The sequence below is a fragment of the Cyrtonyx montezumae genome, unplaced genomic scaffold (assembly GCF_038088225.1).
Source record: "Cyrtonyx montezumae isolate F1298 unplaced genomic scaffold, pur_monq_1.0 scaffold_0, whole genome shotgun sequence".
Classification (NCBI taxonomy): Eukaryota; Metazoa; Chordata; class Aves; order Galliformes; family Odontophoridae; genus Cyrtonyx; species Cyrtonyx montezumae.
In genome coordinates this window covers 524,958-540,275 of record NW_027071824.1, presented here as the reverse complement: position 1 = coordinate 540,275, position 15,318 = coordinate 524,958, and the positions used below count along the sequence as shown (strand labels likewise).

The window sequence follows — 15,318 nt, the reverse complement described above, 5'->3', positions numbered from 1 at the left end:
ATTATTTATAAGCCATCTTGTGTTCCAAAGAATGTGTCCAGTGTATGAAAGCTTTTTTTCACACCCTCAGACTGCCATTTCTTTTCACATGTGTCATTACCTGCTCCATCAAGAGATTTAGGTTGAGTTTAATACCTTGCTAAATAAATTACAAGTGAATTGAAAATCTACCAGCAATTTAGAAACAAAGTGCATATAGTAAAGGCTACAATGAGGCTACAATGTCTTCAGAACAAAATCTGAAAATAAGAAGTGCTGCTCAGGTATTTGCTAAAGAAGCTTTTGCTAAGACTACATAAACCCTATGCCATGTTTTCTCAGTAAGCCAACTTCCTCTATTCCTTCAAAGATACCAGTTTCTATAAACACCCAACACCTTGCATTGAACAGGAAGAACATCAGGCAGCTTCTTTAAATTCAGCAGTATTTACTGGAGAAATTGTAAATTCCTCAGAAAATGTTTGAGGAGTCATTTCATTTACTTTTCTGAATATACTAATCAGAATACATTAAGTCATGTTACTGTGCTTCATAGAATACATGGTTAATCATTTAGCAGTTTCTAACATCTTCAACTTTTGAGAATGCTACATCTGTAAACTGATAACAATCAGACAAATACTTACTGGACAAATATTTGACCCAATTCTTGTCTGTTATCCATACTCAACCATTTTTGAGTACCTTAATATGTTATAGATTCTTAGTTGAAAGCAGAGTAATATGACTGTACAACAATTCACATCAGAGAGCTAATTTTGATCTTCAATTATGCATGAGAGATCCAAAATCAAACTGACTGTCTCCACAGCTACTTGCAAGCCATTATACTTTGCAGCAAAGCAGTCCAGTGTCATAAACTCAGCAACCTTTACTGAAGGCTCTTTTGGGCAGCTCTCTATAGGAGGAGAGCCAAAGAGGGGTCGCAAAAGCCTCCAGTTGAGATTCTCAGTGCTACTGTTGATTCCACAGCCACATTTTGAAAGTAAATCTGACCAATTGGAGACAGAAGGAAATCCTGATGGAACAAGCCAACAGTGTGCATAAGCCATGTCGGTGAGAATTTCTCCATCATCATGACTCAGAGAACAAGCTACAGACTCCAGTGAGCGGCAAAAAGCATCAGCGACCAACTGGTACTGTGTCTGAGAACAATCCAGATCTTTGGAACTGCTAGTGGGCAGACAGCAAATCTTTAAAGAAAAAAAAAAGAAAACAATGTGGATTTAGAGAAATAGCTTTAGTCAAACATATACTTTTTTTTAAAGACAGTTCACAGTCTTGACAAAAAACTTTTTAATTTGCTGATGACTTCAATAAGAAAAACTTTTAGACTTGTCTAACCATGTCTGCATGGTTATTCAATTAAAGTCTACAATTTTATCATAGCAGTTAAAATAATAAACACTACTGATACCTAAAGAAACATTTATGAGTACAAATGTTATATTAACGAAACTCTGTTAATGGCATCTTTGATTTCAAAGTGCTTCAAAATGGCATCTTTGTTTTCTGAGCTTAGACAAACATGCAACATGTAATATACAAATGACAAATATATTAACTGTAACAAATTCCATAAAATTCCTGGCTACTGAGCAGCTTTAGAACACCCTTCCTTTTACATACCCTGTGTCTCAGGTATGAAGCCAAATGAGTTTCAGTACAGCCACCTCCTAACAATGCCAAAGGTTCCTTGAGTGTTAACTGCAACACATGCTCCGCAGTTTCACAGGCACGCTGAAAACCATGTGAATTTGTAATGAGAAACAACATAATAGGATTTCCCCCAATTAAAGAACAACCCCAACTGGAATAAAGGTTTTAGTCATCCCTGATACTGACTTCATAAACTGAAATGTGAATGTAACCATATTGAGTGGCTTCCAAAGCCATGTTTACTGAGTAAGGAATGTCATTATTTGTCCACACTCCATACTGAAGTGCTCGAATAAAAATAACAACTGTACTTCACTCCTTTTTTGAGAAACTGATTTATAAAAAGGTGGCCTGTATCAACACCACTTGTAGCGTAGCTGTTCAACAAAAACCCGCACTGCTGTGTGGGTATTGCTGTTGACTTTTTGCTGGGCCATTTATTTATGATCCTATAAACCCAAGAGAATGGAAACATTTACCTAGCACTGGCTTCAAGAACAGGTGAAAAACATTCGTTTCTGAACAACTAGCATTAAAACAGAAGCATTAGATGAACACAAGCACTCCAAGGATTCTTAAAGTCCAGAAATAAAGTAGTTCCTGAATGGCTTTTGAAGTCTCCTAAATTTTAAGACACATTCAGGAACCAAGCCTACTGTTAAAAACCTACTGTATCTATGCACATTTCTCATTCTATTTTTTTTTCATTGAAAACATCACTTCTTAACAGAAGTTTCAAAATTTGCTTACCTTCAGTTCATCCCAAGTCGTTTCATTTCTGTTACAGAGTACTAAGCTGCAGACAACTGTGTCATTAGGAATTAGATGCACAAAATGTTTGGAGGCAAAACTCTTGGTGCATACATCCTTCAAACTGCCATAACAACTGGGAGACAATGAATATATTGAAGCTATAGGCTTTGAACCTGTCCAATTAAAAAAACAGAACAGTATGTATTACTATCACCAGAATGGCCATCTGTTGCATTCACAAAGCACTGACCTATTTCCACTAGGCTTTTTAAATTTTGTATGTTCTTCAGTACTTAACACTTGTGTCTACGCAGACTACCACAAGCAGAAACCAGCATGCTTTCAAAGTGTAAAGCTTAAATCAAGATATAAATTCATCATTCTCATTAGACAGAAGTTTGAAAATAATCTACATCTGCAAAGAGTTGCTAGAATTACATACTCATCAGAGCAGCTGTAATCATCTGTGCAGCATGTCATCACTGCAGCCAGCACAAGATCAATCACTTCTAACTGTTTTCAGAATGAAATGGAGCACTTTCTAGTCTGAAACACTTGCTCTGCTGCTAAGGTAGGAGAAAGACAGAAATACAAATTCCTGCTCTGCAGTGACATCAACCCAGTGAGATTTTCATTATGAGACTAACAGTAACTACTCAGTACACAAAAAAAAATTAATTACCTGCCATTTGACTCAGAGGTTCCATCACTGATAGTCCAACTCTGTCCACAGCAACGACGTGGTTATCTTTCAGATACTGTTTCAAGGATGGGTGGATAACCTTCTGGCATACGACAAGACCAACCTCATCATTAACCAACTGCTTTCCTACATTAAGCAACTGAGTGAGCTCTGACATTTCTAGAGAAATTCTGTGGTGAACTGTTACTGTTCCTTCTTCTGGGTCAAAGAGATCTCCTGACATGGACACACAGAAAACTGCAATCTTGACAGCATCAGGAGAAATTCTTTTGACAGAAAATGTTTTTACAAATTGAATTTCCGGTGTTTCAATCAACAGTCCAGGAATAACTGCAGAATCCAGAACTCGTCTACCTTTCACAGGTACTGTTACACACTTCCCTAAAACAGGCTTAGTTTCAGGATGGCACGGAACAGTAAACATAAAAGCCTTTATAATCAGCACAGCAAGATGATCAACCTCTCTTTTGTTAAGCATGCAAGCAGGTTTGCTTGTTAATATGCTGCGTACCAAACAAAGAAGAGTCTCTAGATTACTAAAATCCACAGACACTCGGCAGCCACAGGCCTCAGACTTGAGGTAGTCAGTACATAAACTCAAAAGATGTTGGCTTATTTTTATGACAGTGCTAGATGCAATATTTAGGTTTTTAAAGTTTTCAATCAAGCTACAACAAAGAATAGCAGTAAATAAACCACAGTCACTGAAGCGGGATACGTGGTTCTGTACAGAGGCTGTCAAAACCTTTAACACAGGGTGACTGACAGAAAGACGACCAAGTAAGGCTGAAGATTGTGACGTTAGACAAACATAGCCTCCCACACCATTGTGGAGCTGTTTAAGTCTACCAGCAGGCCCATAGCACGATTTTAATATCGCACTTAACAGCGACAGTGGCTGACTAACTGTAGTCAAAGGCTCACTAAGAATTAATGAAGGCTTTCTAGCCTCAAGGCGAGACATTTTCAAAAGAAGATTTTATTTCTGATAAACAAGAGATTTCATTTTTACTTGGATCTAGAATTCATAGCACTTAAAGTAGTACACTTATTCTTTGCTGACAAAGATTATTTTAAACGCAAAACAAAATACATTTGATTCTGCTCACCAGCCATCTCAAAATGAGGCTTATATCCCACTGTGAAAGTGATAATGGCAGCTGTAAGCTATTTCATTCATGACGATCATCTCTCTTAGTTTCTGAATGTGATCGAGCAGATTTTTTTGCAACAAAGTTTACAAGCATGGTTCCAAAATGGACCCCTATAAGTGACAGTCCTGCCACAAGCAGGAAGTTCTTTTTACTCCAGCTAGCTTTCCTCATGTCTTCTGGCAGCACTCACAGATGAAAAGCTTCAAAGCTAATTATATCTACAATAAAAAACAGAAAGGTATTAGTATAATCTAACAACAGCATCACACAGCTTTAACTGCTTGGTGTTTTTTTTCCCCCAGAAAAACCTCCCATAAGGACAAATACCACAGTATGAAATTTAATTGAAAAAAAAAAAAGCCCCACATTGTATATAAGTATACAGTACACGAACTACAAATTTTTATTGCTTTCACTTCTGACCTCTAGGCTTTATGCTGTCTTACCTATGGGCCTATAGGTAGCATAGTACTACAAAAGACACCAAATTATATGAAAGTATCAGATCACAGCAATGTTAAGCTGTTATTAAACAAACAAAAAAATGAAATAATTAACACTGCTTCTCACGCAGCCACTTCAGAAACAAAGATAATAAATGTTTAAACAACTTCTAATTCTTTACCTCTGAGAGGAGGGTTTCTTACTTCAACTTACCCAGCATATACTTTTTTAAGCTCTTAAACTTTTCAAAATGGAAAGATGAATTAGTTACATCCATATACAATGTCTACAGTAGAGGCTTCTCTTGTACTTAATCATTTTGTATTGTAACTATCATCTCTATTAAAAAAGCAGAACGATACTACGTAAAGTCATAATTCTGTCCAGCTTGGAATCTGGAAAGGACACTATTACATACCAAATCAGACACAGGAGTTCAACTATTGCCTTGAAAAGTGATTGGGATTTGTTTCAAAATAACTTTTAAAAGCTGTAACAGCATCACATAATCAATCCTGCTACACAGGATTGATCACAGTTTGATAATTCACATGTCTTGTATTTTAGGTGCAGGTAACTACCAGGTCAACTCATTCACAAAAGAATAAAATTCTGGAATACTAACACCAGAGCACCAATACTGCATTTTCCAGAGAAGTGATTTAATTGACACATCCCTGCCTCAAAGATGCAGACATAACTGATTAGGAAGCTTACCTACAACACAGTCCCAGTTCTACTTTTCCTTATTTTTGCGATCACTCTGGTTCATATATGCCACAATTCCAGGTTCTGGAATGACCTCCTCTGTCTTCACTTGGAAAAGAGGACTGGATTTGATGTGGAACCACGACCAATGCACGAGGACAAGGCTAGTTCCCATAACAATCAGAACTTTATAGTCCTTCCACAATGTTTTGAGGCGCATTGTAAACTGGCATTTATCTACCTAGGCAAAGAAAATTAACTTTATTTTGAATACATTCCAGAGATCCTTCTTCCACTCTTATAATATTCACATTCAAGTTTGAGTTTTGTGCTATCTTTAATTACAGCGCAGCAAATGATTGCAACAGCGTGACACGGGAAAGCCTTACTTTTCCACCTCCAGAGAAAATAAGAGACTAATCTCAATTCAGACATCTCAATGCATTAGTTGCTATGTTGCTTCAAGTTTTGGCATGCTAAATGTTAAAGCTTCATGACATTTCCCTAATTACACATTACCACTTCAGACAGCAAATATTTGAAGGCTCAGTCAACAACACAAAGCAGTTTTAATACACCACGTGTCCCACACAGATAACAAAAATAACAGAGAGGGTTCCTGAGAGAGCATCAGCTTTCAGGCTGCAGGCTGAGCAAGCCGCTGTGCCTCCGGCAGCACTCCAGGCCAGACTGCCCAGGGCTGCAGCTCAGCCTAACCTCCTTACCTCGGTGCCCTTGAGCCTCAGAAACTACAAGGGCATCATCACCACAAACGGAGCAAACTCAGCCGTTCTTATAAAGAATATGAAGAACTGCTCACGCAAAGTAACAAGTATGTGTAGGAAAGGATAACGACATGTATTTTGATATTATATCAAGATATCTGCTTGATTTGAAGAGCTACAAAGGTACAGCTCAGACACCAAGCGTTTCCGGCTGCTTCAGCCTCGCACTGAGAAGGGGAAACCTGGTGCCGGAATGTGGGCTCTGAGCTGGCCCCGCTACAGCGCAGGGACCGAGGTGAGCGGCCCCAGCGGCTCCGCAGGGCCGTGCGGGCGGGAAGGCCCCCACCTCACCTCGCCCGGCATCGCGTCGCTCCACGGCGACCTCGAGACGCGAATACCCACCAACACAGCACGCACTCTGACACCAAGAAAACAAACTAGAAAAAAAAAAATGCAGCTGCAAGCGCTCACCTCAGCTCGCACCGCACCGCACAGCGCGATAGGACTGGATACAACATGCGCCGCCGCTTCCGTGTTTAAACGCCCGACGGCAGGAAGTGGCCTTGCGAGGACCGGAAGTGCCTGAGCGGGGGCTCAGGGCGAGCACGCGCGACGGCGTCCTTCTCCTTGCGTGCTATTGGCCAGGGTTTTATCACGTGATCAACAGCTTGGCTCTCTCCCCTACAGCTTCATTGTCAGCCGCCGGCCTCTGCCCTTGGCGGCCATTTCACTTTAGGGCAAAAAGCTGGGCGTGCCGCGGCTACAATCGGTGGCCATTTTGGATAGGGGAGAAGAAGCTCACGCTTGGCAGCCATCTTGCTTCGGGGCAAAGCGGCCGTTAAGACCGTTGGTGGAGGTGCCTCTTGGGTACGGCGCGGCAGCGCTGCTCCTGAGGTGGGCCTCGTTGTCGGGAGCCGTGCTGCCCGGACACAGACGTGCTCGGTGGCGGCTCGGGGTAACGGCCGTGCTGGGACCGGCTCCCGCCGCGCATCCCTCAGGCACCGCCCTCCGAAGCTCCGTTTGATTTGAAAAAAGCCGCCTCGTTTTGCTGCCTATCGTTGTGTCCGCCCCGCGGCGCTCCTGCGCTCGTCAGCCCGAGCCTCCGTGCAGGTACACGCTGCTGCTGGAAAGAAACGACTTCAAGGCGTTCTCAGCGCCTGAGCTCCCAAATCAGAGCTTTCCTTCTGCTTACCTCCCTCTGTACTTTTTCTGTATTCGCTCCTCTTTCGTTTTCCCCTATTCCTTCAGCCACTGTCCGTAACGTTCTCTATTGTATACGCCCGTGGTTTTGAATTGGCGCCGGGTTTGCGGAGTTTATAACTATAGCCAAAATCAGGTTTCTTAAGGCTTAACCTAAACTGCGATGTCTATACGGAAAGGAGCGTAACAGCACTGAAAAACGCGTGGTCCAGCTGATTTTCGCTCAGCAAGACCGAAGCGCTGCAGCCTGGCTGGGAGCGCTGCTGTTCCCATCACTCCAATATCAGCAGTTGCATAGAGTACCACTGTTACATCTGTATTGTACCTTAAAGGCGAATTGGCGCTCTGAATGAAATAGTTTAGATAACGGTGAACAAAAAAAAAAAGCACACGGGCTTGTTGGAAGAGTAGTTTCTGATGGTTAAGTAGAAAAAAATGGGCAGAGTGGACCTGGGGTACCTGAGATGGCGCTGCCTACAGCTGGTGGCATGTTCCTGCTGCGGAAATGCTTTATGAAGTGGCCTTCATAAAGCTCGGTGCTACCCTGCCGACCCGAGGTCCGGGCTCAGCACTCAGAAGCTGCCTGCCAGAGCGCTGGCTCCATGCTGGGCAGCACTTGCTGTTCAGCACCTAAGCTCTGGAGAGTTCAGGAAAAAAATATTTGATGTTATGATGGTTAATTTAAACTCTTTTGTATATGATAACAGTGGGTTATCCTAGAGAGCTCTCCAGTTATTGTTTTGGTTTTGCCTTTTACAGGTGTCCTTCTCTTCTCACACGTGATAACAGCACCCGAAAATGGGCAGAATGTGAACAGTTTGTAGCGTTACAAGCTGCTGTATGTGGGCATGTGTGGCAGGAGTTTTCAGTTCCTTATCCTCACTGATTTCCAAATCCCTTCAGCACTGGAAGCCACTTCTTTGCTAAGGTAAGATGCTGTTCATCAGCTGACTTGATTTCTGGGAAGCCTGATTTCCTTGGTTCTCTAAGTGTCTACCGTTCCACTTCAAATTTTAGGAGAAGTATTCTGTCATGCTATCTTTATTACATACCTGATGCTTCCTACCAGGAAGCTACGTGTTTAGTTGGGGGGAATTGTTTTGATGTTTGTTTATTGTGTTTCTTGCTGGTGCAGGATTCAGGCTTGCATTAGTTTGTGACAGATACAATGTTTCATGAGTCAGATTTTGTCACCATTAGTGGCAATTGTAACAGATCTTCATCTTTTCTTTTTTTGCAACACAGACAACATCAAAGTATTTGTGGGATGTCTGACATCTTTTCTTTTTGGCATTGTTTTTCTTCCCTCATTTCGTGGTGTCTCAATATTACTGTGTTTCGTATTTTTTTCTTTTATTACTTTGTACATTAGATTTGGAGAGGAATTGTGTCTGCTGAGGGCAGTGGCTACATAAGCAATAGCAGCCTTCTTGGGTGGCAAATTATGTTGGTGATACTAGAAAAAATTCAGGTGATGCACACCCACCTCTTACTTGTTTTCAAGCAGGACATGAGCATTTGAAGAAAAAACACTTTTCTGATATACTTCATTTCTTCTCTTCTTCATATCTTACCCAATGTAAGGATTAATGATAAAATAGGAGTCTTGAAACATTATTCAAGTGTTCACAAACCTCATCGCTGTTGTGAAATGCGTGCTATATATTGCTCAAAAGTGGTATCTCACCCAGGTAAATCAGGCAAAGTACTTTGTGTTCTATCACTGTTAGCATTTTGCTTATTGTGTTTCAGAGTATGGCTAATTACATGGAAATGTTAGGTTTGGTCAGTGTTATCACTGCTGTTGTAGAATGTGTGTACTCTGCAGCACATAGCACTTGCAATTCTAAGTTTCCTAGTTTTATTTTATGATTCTTGCTGCATGTGGAAGAAAATTACTTTTTTTATATATTTTTGCCTACTTATACAGAGTGAAGTTAACAAAATGAATAATACCAAATGGTATTGTTAGCCAAAATACGTTATAGATGGTGTAAGTAGAAAGATAATTGCGATGAGAAAATGACAAGTGCTATAAAGAGAAATGCTCACCTGTCTCTGAGGATCAAGACCCTCAGGCAAAAAACTCCACAAAGGAGAGATCTCCAACAAGAGAACTTTCCCTAGTGGTGGTTAGCCCTTAAATGGGGTCTGGGAGAGGTGGAGCCAGACTCCACCGCTTCCAGTCATGCAGGTGAAATGCCTTCACCTGTGCTTCTGCAGCTGACTCAGTGCTTGCCTCAGGTGACCAATCAGTGGTTCTGGCCATGATTCAATGGTTCTCAAGCACTATTCTTTTATGATTATTTTTTTTCTATTTGGTTGTGGGGTGGAGGTATAGGGATCATTAGTAAACCTCTGAATTAATACTAGTCTTTCACTAAAATTAAAACCCCAACTCTGAAATGCTGCTGTGAATTGGGAGACTAGATATTTTTTGTTGTTACTGGTTTTGCAGTGAATCTGATAAGCCATAAATGTCTGGGGTTTGCGGGGCGTTGTTAGGGCTGTGATGTATCTTACTGCTTGCTTTACGTTTTTGCACAAAGAGTGAGTAGTCCTTCCTTGAAGTTCCTGACCACCAAGAGTACAGTTTTGTAGATCATTATAAGAATTATGAGAATTGCAGTTGTTTTTTGCAATGGTGGCTGCTATTCCTTTTAGCTTCTATCTGACCTAGTTCTAACAGCTGCTTTTTCAAGAATTACTGAGTTTTGTCTCTTCCTAAGATTCTTAAAATAGTTCTGCCATATTTATTCTATGCAGCAGCACTTTACTTCCTGACTGAATCGGAATAATCTTTTACAAGCAGTCAAGAGTATTGTTCCCTAGATTGTTTCTGAAACACTGTCAATAAAGTCAACTCAATAAGTTAGTAAAGTTTCTAGGGTTATTTTGTGCAAGGGAGAATGATAATCTTGCAGTGCAACACACGGTATTTCAGTTTGTGTTTGTGTGTCTGTTATCTGAAAAATAATTTTCTCTGTATTACTTTCTGCCTATTATTATTGTATTGCTGATGAGATGCAGTACAGAAATTTCTTTGAATTTTTTTATATTTATTTTTTTAGAATGTAACAGGCATCTTTTTAGCTGTATATAAGTGCATTTTTCGTAACTACTTATTTGCATGATGGTTCTTAGTTCAAATTGGATCTTAACCTGCTTACAGTAACAACTGGGTTCATTTCTCACTGCTTATAATAATTTCACTATTTCTGTTTCTTACTACTTGGAAATTGATGTGATATATAGATAAATCAATGAAGTAATGGGGAGTTTTCATTGAGCCAGTATATACAGCTGTGTTCTTGCTGCTTTTGCTTTTTCATGCAGTTGTTGTGAGATGCCAGTTCTCAGCATTTGGATATGTGGAATGAAAACACTGCAAGGAAATGATAATCTAGTTAAAGTTATTACCTTTGGATCTTAAGATCATCACTATCTGTGCTGTGCTATGTAGTTCTTAAGTGGTTCTTCATCTTGTTTCACACTTTTTTGAAGCTAAATAAGGAAAATGGCTGTGTTTTTAAATATGTAAGTATAGTGCCTGGCAGAGACAAACATCACCAACCAGACTCGTGTCCTGAAGTTTTGCCAGCTCTCAATGCTTTACAGTAGTTGAAAGTGTACGGTGAAAAATAGATACATATTCCTGAATTTTAATTCTTTTTCTATATTCTCTATTACATTTCTTTAAGAGACTGCTCCTGTAGGAGTCTTGTAGAATATAAAAAGCAGCTCTCTTCTCAGTGTAATTTCTATTGTAGTCTATAAATTTGAAACTTGAGCTGCATTGTTGGTTTTTATCTTGTGCAAGTATAGAGACCCTTGTTCACTTGATTTTCAGTCCAATCCACATCTCTCCCATGTATTTTGTCTTCTGTCCTTTCCTGTGTGAAAACAGAACCTATCTTAATTTTTTTTAATTCCATATTTGTGTAGTTATTAGTTTGTTAATATAGACCTGTCCCATATCTCTTTGAAACTCCAACACTGTGGAGTTAGCTGGAAAGGTCTCCTTGGTTTTACATAGTTTGCTATGTTTCGACATGTGCACGTTTAGCTGCTATATGTGGTGTGTGATGGACTTCTCCAGTATTTTCAGTACTGCAACCATAATTTTTGACAGCTTGGAAAATGGTAGTTGAACTGAAATGAGCATAGAGGGTGGCTAGACCCATAACTTGTGTTGTAAGCCTACTTGAAGGCTGTAGCCATCTGAGTGAGTTACAGTGCTCTTCTATGGAAAAAAAGAATCTTAGTGATTAACTAGAGCTTTCTTCCCACACCAGGAGGGGGTTGGGTTTAGCTTCCAGCATGAATTAACACTTCCTAAGTTATTTGGAACTGTCAGGGTTCATGCAGCCAAATGCTTCTCACCCAATATGCCAAATAAAGCAATCTAAATCCTGTTTGGGATAAGGAATGTCTGAAATTCAGTTCAGTTTGTGCAACCAAAATAGCACTCAGGTCTCTTTGCTTTATTCTTATAGTAGTCTAGAGTTTTAAAAAAGCATACAAGCTCATGGGCTGCCAGTTTCTCCAGGAGAATACTGTGAGAGACAGTGGCGAAGGCTTTGCTGAAGTCAAGATAGACCACACCAACAGCCTTTTCCCTTTTCTACCAGGTGCATCACTAGATCGTAGAAGGAAATCAGGTTGCCCTTCACAAACCCATGTTGGCTAGGCCTGAGCTCCCTGTTGTTGTGCACATGCCGTGTGATCTCCCTCAAGACAACCTGCTCCATATGGCACTGAGGTCAGGTGGACGTGCCTGTAGTTCCCCAGGTGCTCCTTACAGCCCTTCTTGTAGATGCTAGTCACCCTAGCAAGTCTCCAGTCTTCTGGGACCTCTCCAGTTGAACAGGAATGGTCCTCTTCTCTCAAACTGTCAGTAGTAAAGGGATATTCTAGGTTGAGTTTGCTGCCATCTGGAAGTTTATTTAAGATAAACAAGGTTAGTTTGTCTAGTACCGGTCTGAAAAATAGTTCTACTTTTGTATTTCAGATGTTGGTTGCTCAGTGACAGGTAATAAAATTGTCTAAGAGGAGCTGAGACAGGTAGTTAAGTTTCCATGAAGCAGAGTATAAATAGTCAGTCTGAAGAGCAGCAATAATAGTAATAATAATAATAATAATAATAATGATAAAGACTATTATATAAAAAAACAACAACTTGTAATTGAGCATAGAGTGTTTCCTAGTGCTGATCATTTTTAATTGATATTTTTATAGGACCAGTTTGCACTGAATGGTCATGGCATCTGACAAATTTGTCATTAAGGTAAGTAGGATGTCACAGCTTTCATTAAAAAAAAAAAAGAAGGGTACTTGTAGTATTTCTTAGAATGCCTGTACACTGGCTTTAAAACTTAATGATGAAGGGGAGCATCCTTCATGCTCCTGATCGTATTATTATTCTGATGGTGTTTTGTGTCGTCTTTTCTGTCTTTTTCTGTCTGCTGCTGTATCATGGCAGACAGATCAAAATCATAAAACTAGGAGTGATTTATTGTGTACTGAGCATTAGAAATGGCGTGAATTCTCATTGAAACAGCACTTGTTATAAGGCAGAATTTAACACTGATTGTTGTCTTACTGTCATCTTGTATTATTTTTACGTACTTCCCAGATAATATAAGAGTTCTGGTTTAAGAAGCAGTATTGTTCTTAAACTCTTTATCACACTCTTTGCTTGCATCTCTTCCTGCCTCTTTTCTGTTCTCAGCCATTAGTTGTGTTTAATGCCTGGAAAATGCTGTTCACAGTTTATTTTTCAAACAATTTCTGTTGTTATATATGCATCTGAAGAGTAATGTATTTCAAAGCATTCTCTAATAAACATAGCATTTATAATTTTTCTACCTTAACAGTATCAGTTTAAAACTAAATTAATTGTTGAGTAAAATTGCTGAATTGACAGTTTCTCCTATTTCTGTTTTGTTCATGTATGTCTGAGGTAGTTTAGATTGTGCATTTCTGAATCATTAGAGCAATGTGTTATTCTCTTGGAAATGTTGTTTCTTAGTTTTTACCCAGGAATTTTCTTTTTAGAAGAGACCTTTTCCTTAGTGGATAAGCTTGGTGGTGGTTGTTGGTTTTCTTGGATTGCAGATACAATTGGTGGTTTTTTTGGATTGCAGATACAAAAATATTGCTGACTGATCAGGCAGTGGAAGCTATTGAAATCTTTTTGTGTGTGTAACAAACTTGTTTAGCAAGCAGACCAAACTAAGCAATAGAATCTGTGTTTTCCAAGTAAAAGTTATCTCACTTACAGGGACACTTACATCTTTTTACTATTTAACGTGATTATAAATCTTAAATTGATGTTATTGTGTCTGTTAGTTCAGAGGTCTCCTCAGCTGACATGCTATTCGCTAATTCTCAATTAATATGGCTACTGTACTGGGGAAGTATCTTCAGTTTAGATGTTCTGGCTCCATGTGCTGGATGGAGCAACAGCAGAAGCTGAGGATGAAGCCATTGTCTTTCTCAGCTGTGATTTCTTTTCTCAAGGAAGGACCTTGTGGAGAAGATTCTCCATTACAGGGCAGAACACAGTGTACAGAACGTGGTGTACTATTGATTTCAAATTTCTCATGTTTGGTGGGATTTATTTTAAGGAAGCTGAAAATCTGTTTTACGCTTTCCTTGTCTTCTACATTTTCTACTTTTTTGCTTTGTAAGTATGCATGATTTAATATTTTTGCTAAAAGACTGGAAATGACAGCTAATTCATCTTTCAACTCTTAGCTGCTTTGAACAACATTTAAGAAGAAAACACCTGTAGTGTATTTAATGGCTTTAATGATTGCGTTCAATGAAACCCGTGCCTGCGATGTAATGGTCAGCTATTTCCAGTAGAGGGAGCAATTGACCTATTTTTGAAAGATGCCTCAGCCTGGTTTTATTGCCGATTGAAGGCGAATGAAATAAAATAATTGATGCAGTAAAATCGTTTTAAACCTTAATGCAAAATCTACGGTTAAGCCCTAAACACGCGATCTTTGATTGCCATTTGGATGGGTTCCACGGTGTTGTGATGTGCAATAGATAATATTTTGCACAAGTTACTTTGATCTGGCACTTTCAGTTTTAAATAATAGTGATACTTCATAAAGCTCTGTGTGGTAAAAATACCCCTAAATCTGAAAAGTAAGACATGCATTTAATTAAGCTTTCTGTGTTGCTAAAATATTTTACTGCTCTTTTGGGAAATAAATCGTAACTTTAATTGGTGGGGCTTAAAGCAAATTCATGAACTTTATACAGACTTGAAAGGCAATATCACTGGGGCCTTGTTTTAAAACTTTGGCCAAGCTAGAAAGAATGCTATTCCAAAATTATGTAAATAGAATTTATTCATGTGAAACTGCAAATATAAATACAGTAATTTTTATAACTCTAATAGAAAAATCTCATTTGCTGTTTTCTTCAGTTTGTTCATTTGCCGAAGTCTGAAGACTTTCAGAGTTGTTACTGCACTTCAATAGCTCAACTCAAAGGGAAGCTTATTCTACTTTGGCATTTCCTACATTCAGAAATTAAGAGCTCTGTTGTATCTCAGACTTGCAGGCCTTTGCTAGTGCATATCTTAGAGCTAGTGTTCTCTGGTCATTCAGCACGCTCTGCAATTGATTTTTCAGCATTGTTCCTTGTTATCAGCTGAATTTATTGTGTGCTGGGAGTGGCCCTTCCTTTTTTAATCTTTTTTTTTATTTGCTTACTTTAATTTAAAACTCCTTTGGAGGAGCAAATACATTATTTTGTTTAATATTACTTCTTTAACTGGAAATAAATATGGAAGAATTGGATGTGACAAGATAGGAAAATGACGGTGTTACTCCAGTGTGATCTATTTTCCCCTTCATTTTCCTTGTTTATATATGCATAACTTAATTATCTATAATAGAATGAAATCATTAAAATGTTGCTTTATATACAAACACATCTTAGTATCTGTCTT

The 15,318-nt window shown here is 39.2% G+C and overlaps 4 protein-coding genes across 5 annotated transcripts in view; 1 reads left to right on the top strand and 3 right to left on the bottom strand.

Annotated features, from left to right (window-relative positions):
- Positions 1–407: 407 nt before the first annotated feature.
- On the bottom strand, positions 408–4,079 carry MKKS (MKKS centrosomal shuttling protein). Its single transcript, XM_065745399.1, has 4 exons — positions 3,095–4,079; positions 2,410–2,585; positions 1,630–1,740; positions 408–1,193 (listed from the first exon to the last, which is right to left on the bottom strand). The coding sequence occupies exons 1-4, from the start codon at positions 4,077–4,079 to the stop codon at positions 753–755; spliced, it is 1,713 nt and encodes a 570-aa protein (XP_065601471.1). The 3' UTR covers positions 408–752.
- LOC136059362 (uncharacterized) lies at positions 4,079–4,511 on the bottom strand. Its single transcript, XM_065754983.1, has one exon. The coding sequence runs from the start codon at positions 4,438–4,440 to the stop codon at positions 4,288–4,290; it is 153 nt and encodes a 50-aa protein (XP_065611055.1). The 5' UTR covers positions 4,441–4,511; the 3' UTR covers positions 4,079–4,287.
- Positions 4,512–5,433: 922 nt separating this feature from the next.
- Positions 5,434–6,690, bottom strand: LOC136048414 (uncharacterized). 2 transcript variants are annotated; one of them, XM_065736075.1, is made up of 2 exons: positions 6,618–6,690; positions 5,434–5,662 (listed from the first exon to the last, which is right to left on the bottom strand). In XM_065736075.1, the coding sequence occupies exon 2, from the start codon at positions 5,639–5,641 to the stop codon at positions 5,450–5,452; it is 192 nt and encodes a 63-aa protein (XP_065592147.1). In that variant the 5' UTR covers positions 5,642–5,662; positions 6,618–6,690; the 3' UTR covers positions 5,434–5,449. The 2 variants fall into 2 exon arrangements, with proteins under 2 accessions (XP_065592147.1, XP_065592141.1); XM_065736069.1 differs by lacking the exon at positions 6,618–6,690 and adding an exon at positions 6,498–6,543.
- A 410-nt stretch (positions 6,691–7,100) lies between these two features.
- Positions 7,101–15,318, top strand: part of SLX4IP (SLX4 interacting protein) — a 72,309-nt gene continuing 64,091 nt past the window's right edge. The window contains exons 1-3 of the mRNA XM_065733183.1: positions 7,101–7,256; positions 8,106–8,274; positions 12,585–12,633. Coding sequence (XP_065589255.1) covers positions 12,601–12,633 — 33 coding nt within the window. The 5' untranslated portion in view covers positions 7,101–7,256; positions 8,106–8,274; positions 12,585–12,600. The remainder of the gene's footprint in view (positions 7,257–8,105; positions 8,275–12,584; positions 12,634–15,318) is intronic.

What these genes read in the sequence shown, in the direction of transcription:
- MKKS (XM_065745399.1), bottom strand. Translation starts at nt 4,079, where the DNA reads ATGTCTCGCCTTGAGGCTAGAAAGCCTTCATTAATTCTTAGTGAGCCT. An exon ending in ACCTCTGAGTCAAATGGCAG is followed by an intron (nt 2,586 to 3,094) that starts GTAATTAATTTT and finishes TTAATTGGACAG; the next exon opens with GTTCAAAGCCTATAGCTTCA. An exon ending in CGACTTGGGATGAACTGAAG is followed by an intron (nt 1,741 to 2,409) that starts GTAAGCAAATTT and finishes CATGGTTTTCAG; the next exon opens with CGTGCCTGTGAAACTGCGGA.
- LOC136059362 (XM_065754983.1), bottom strand. Translation starts at nt 4,440, where the DNA reads ATGAGGAAAGCTAGCTGGAGTAAAAAGAACTTCCTGCTTGTGGCAGGA.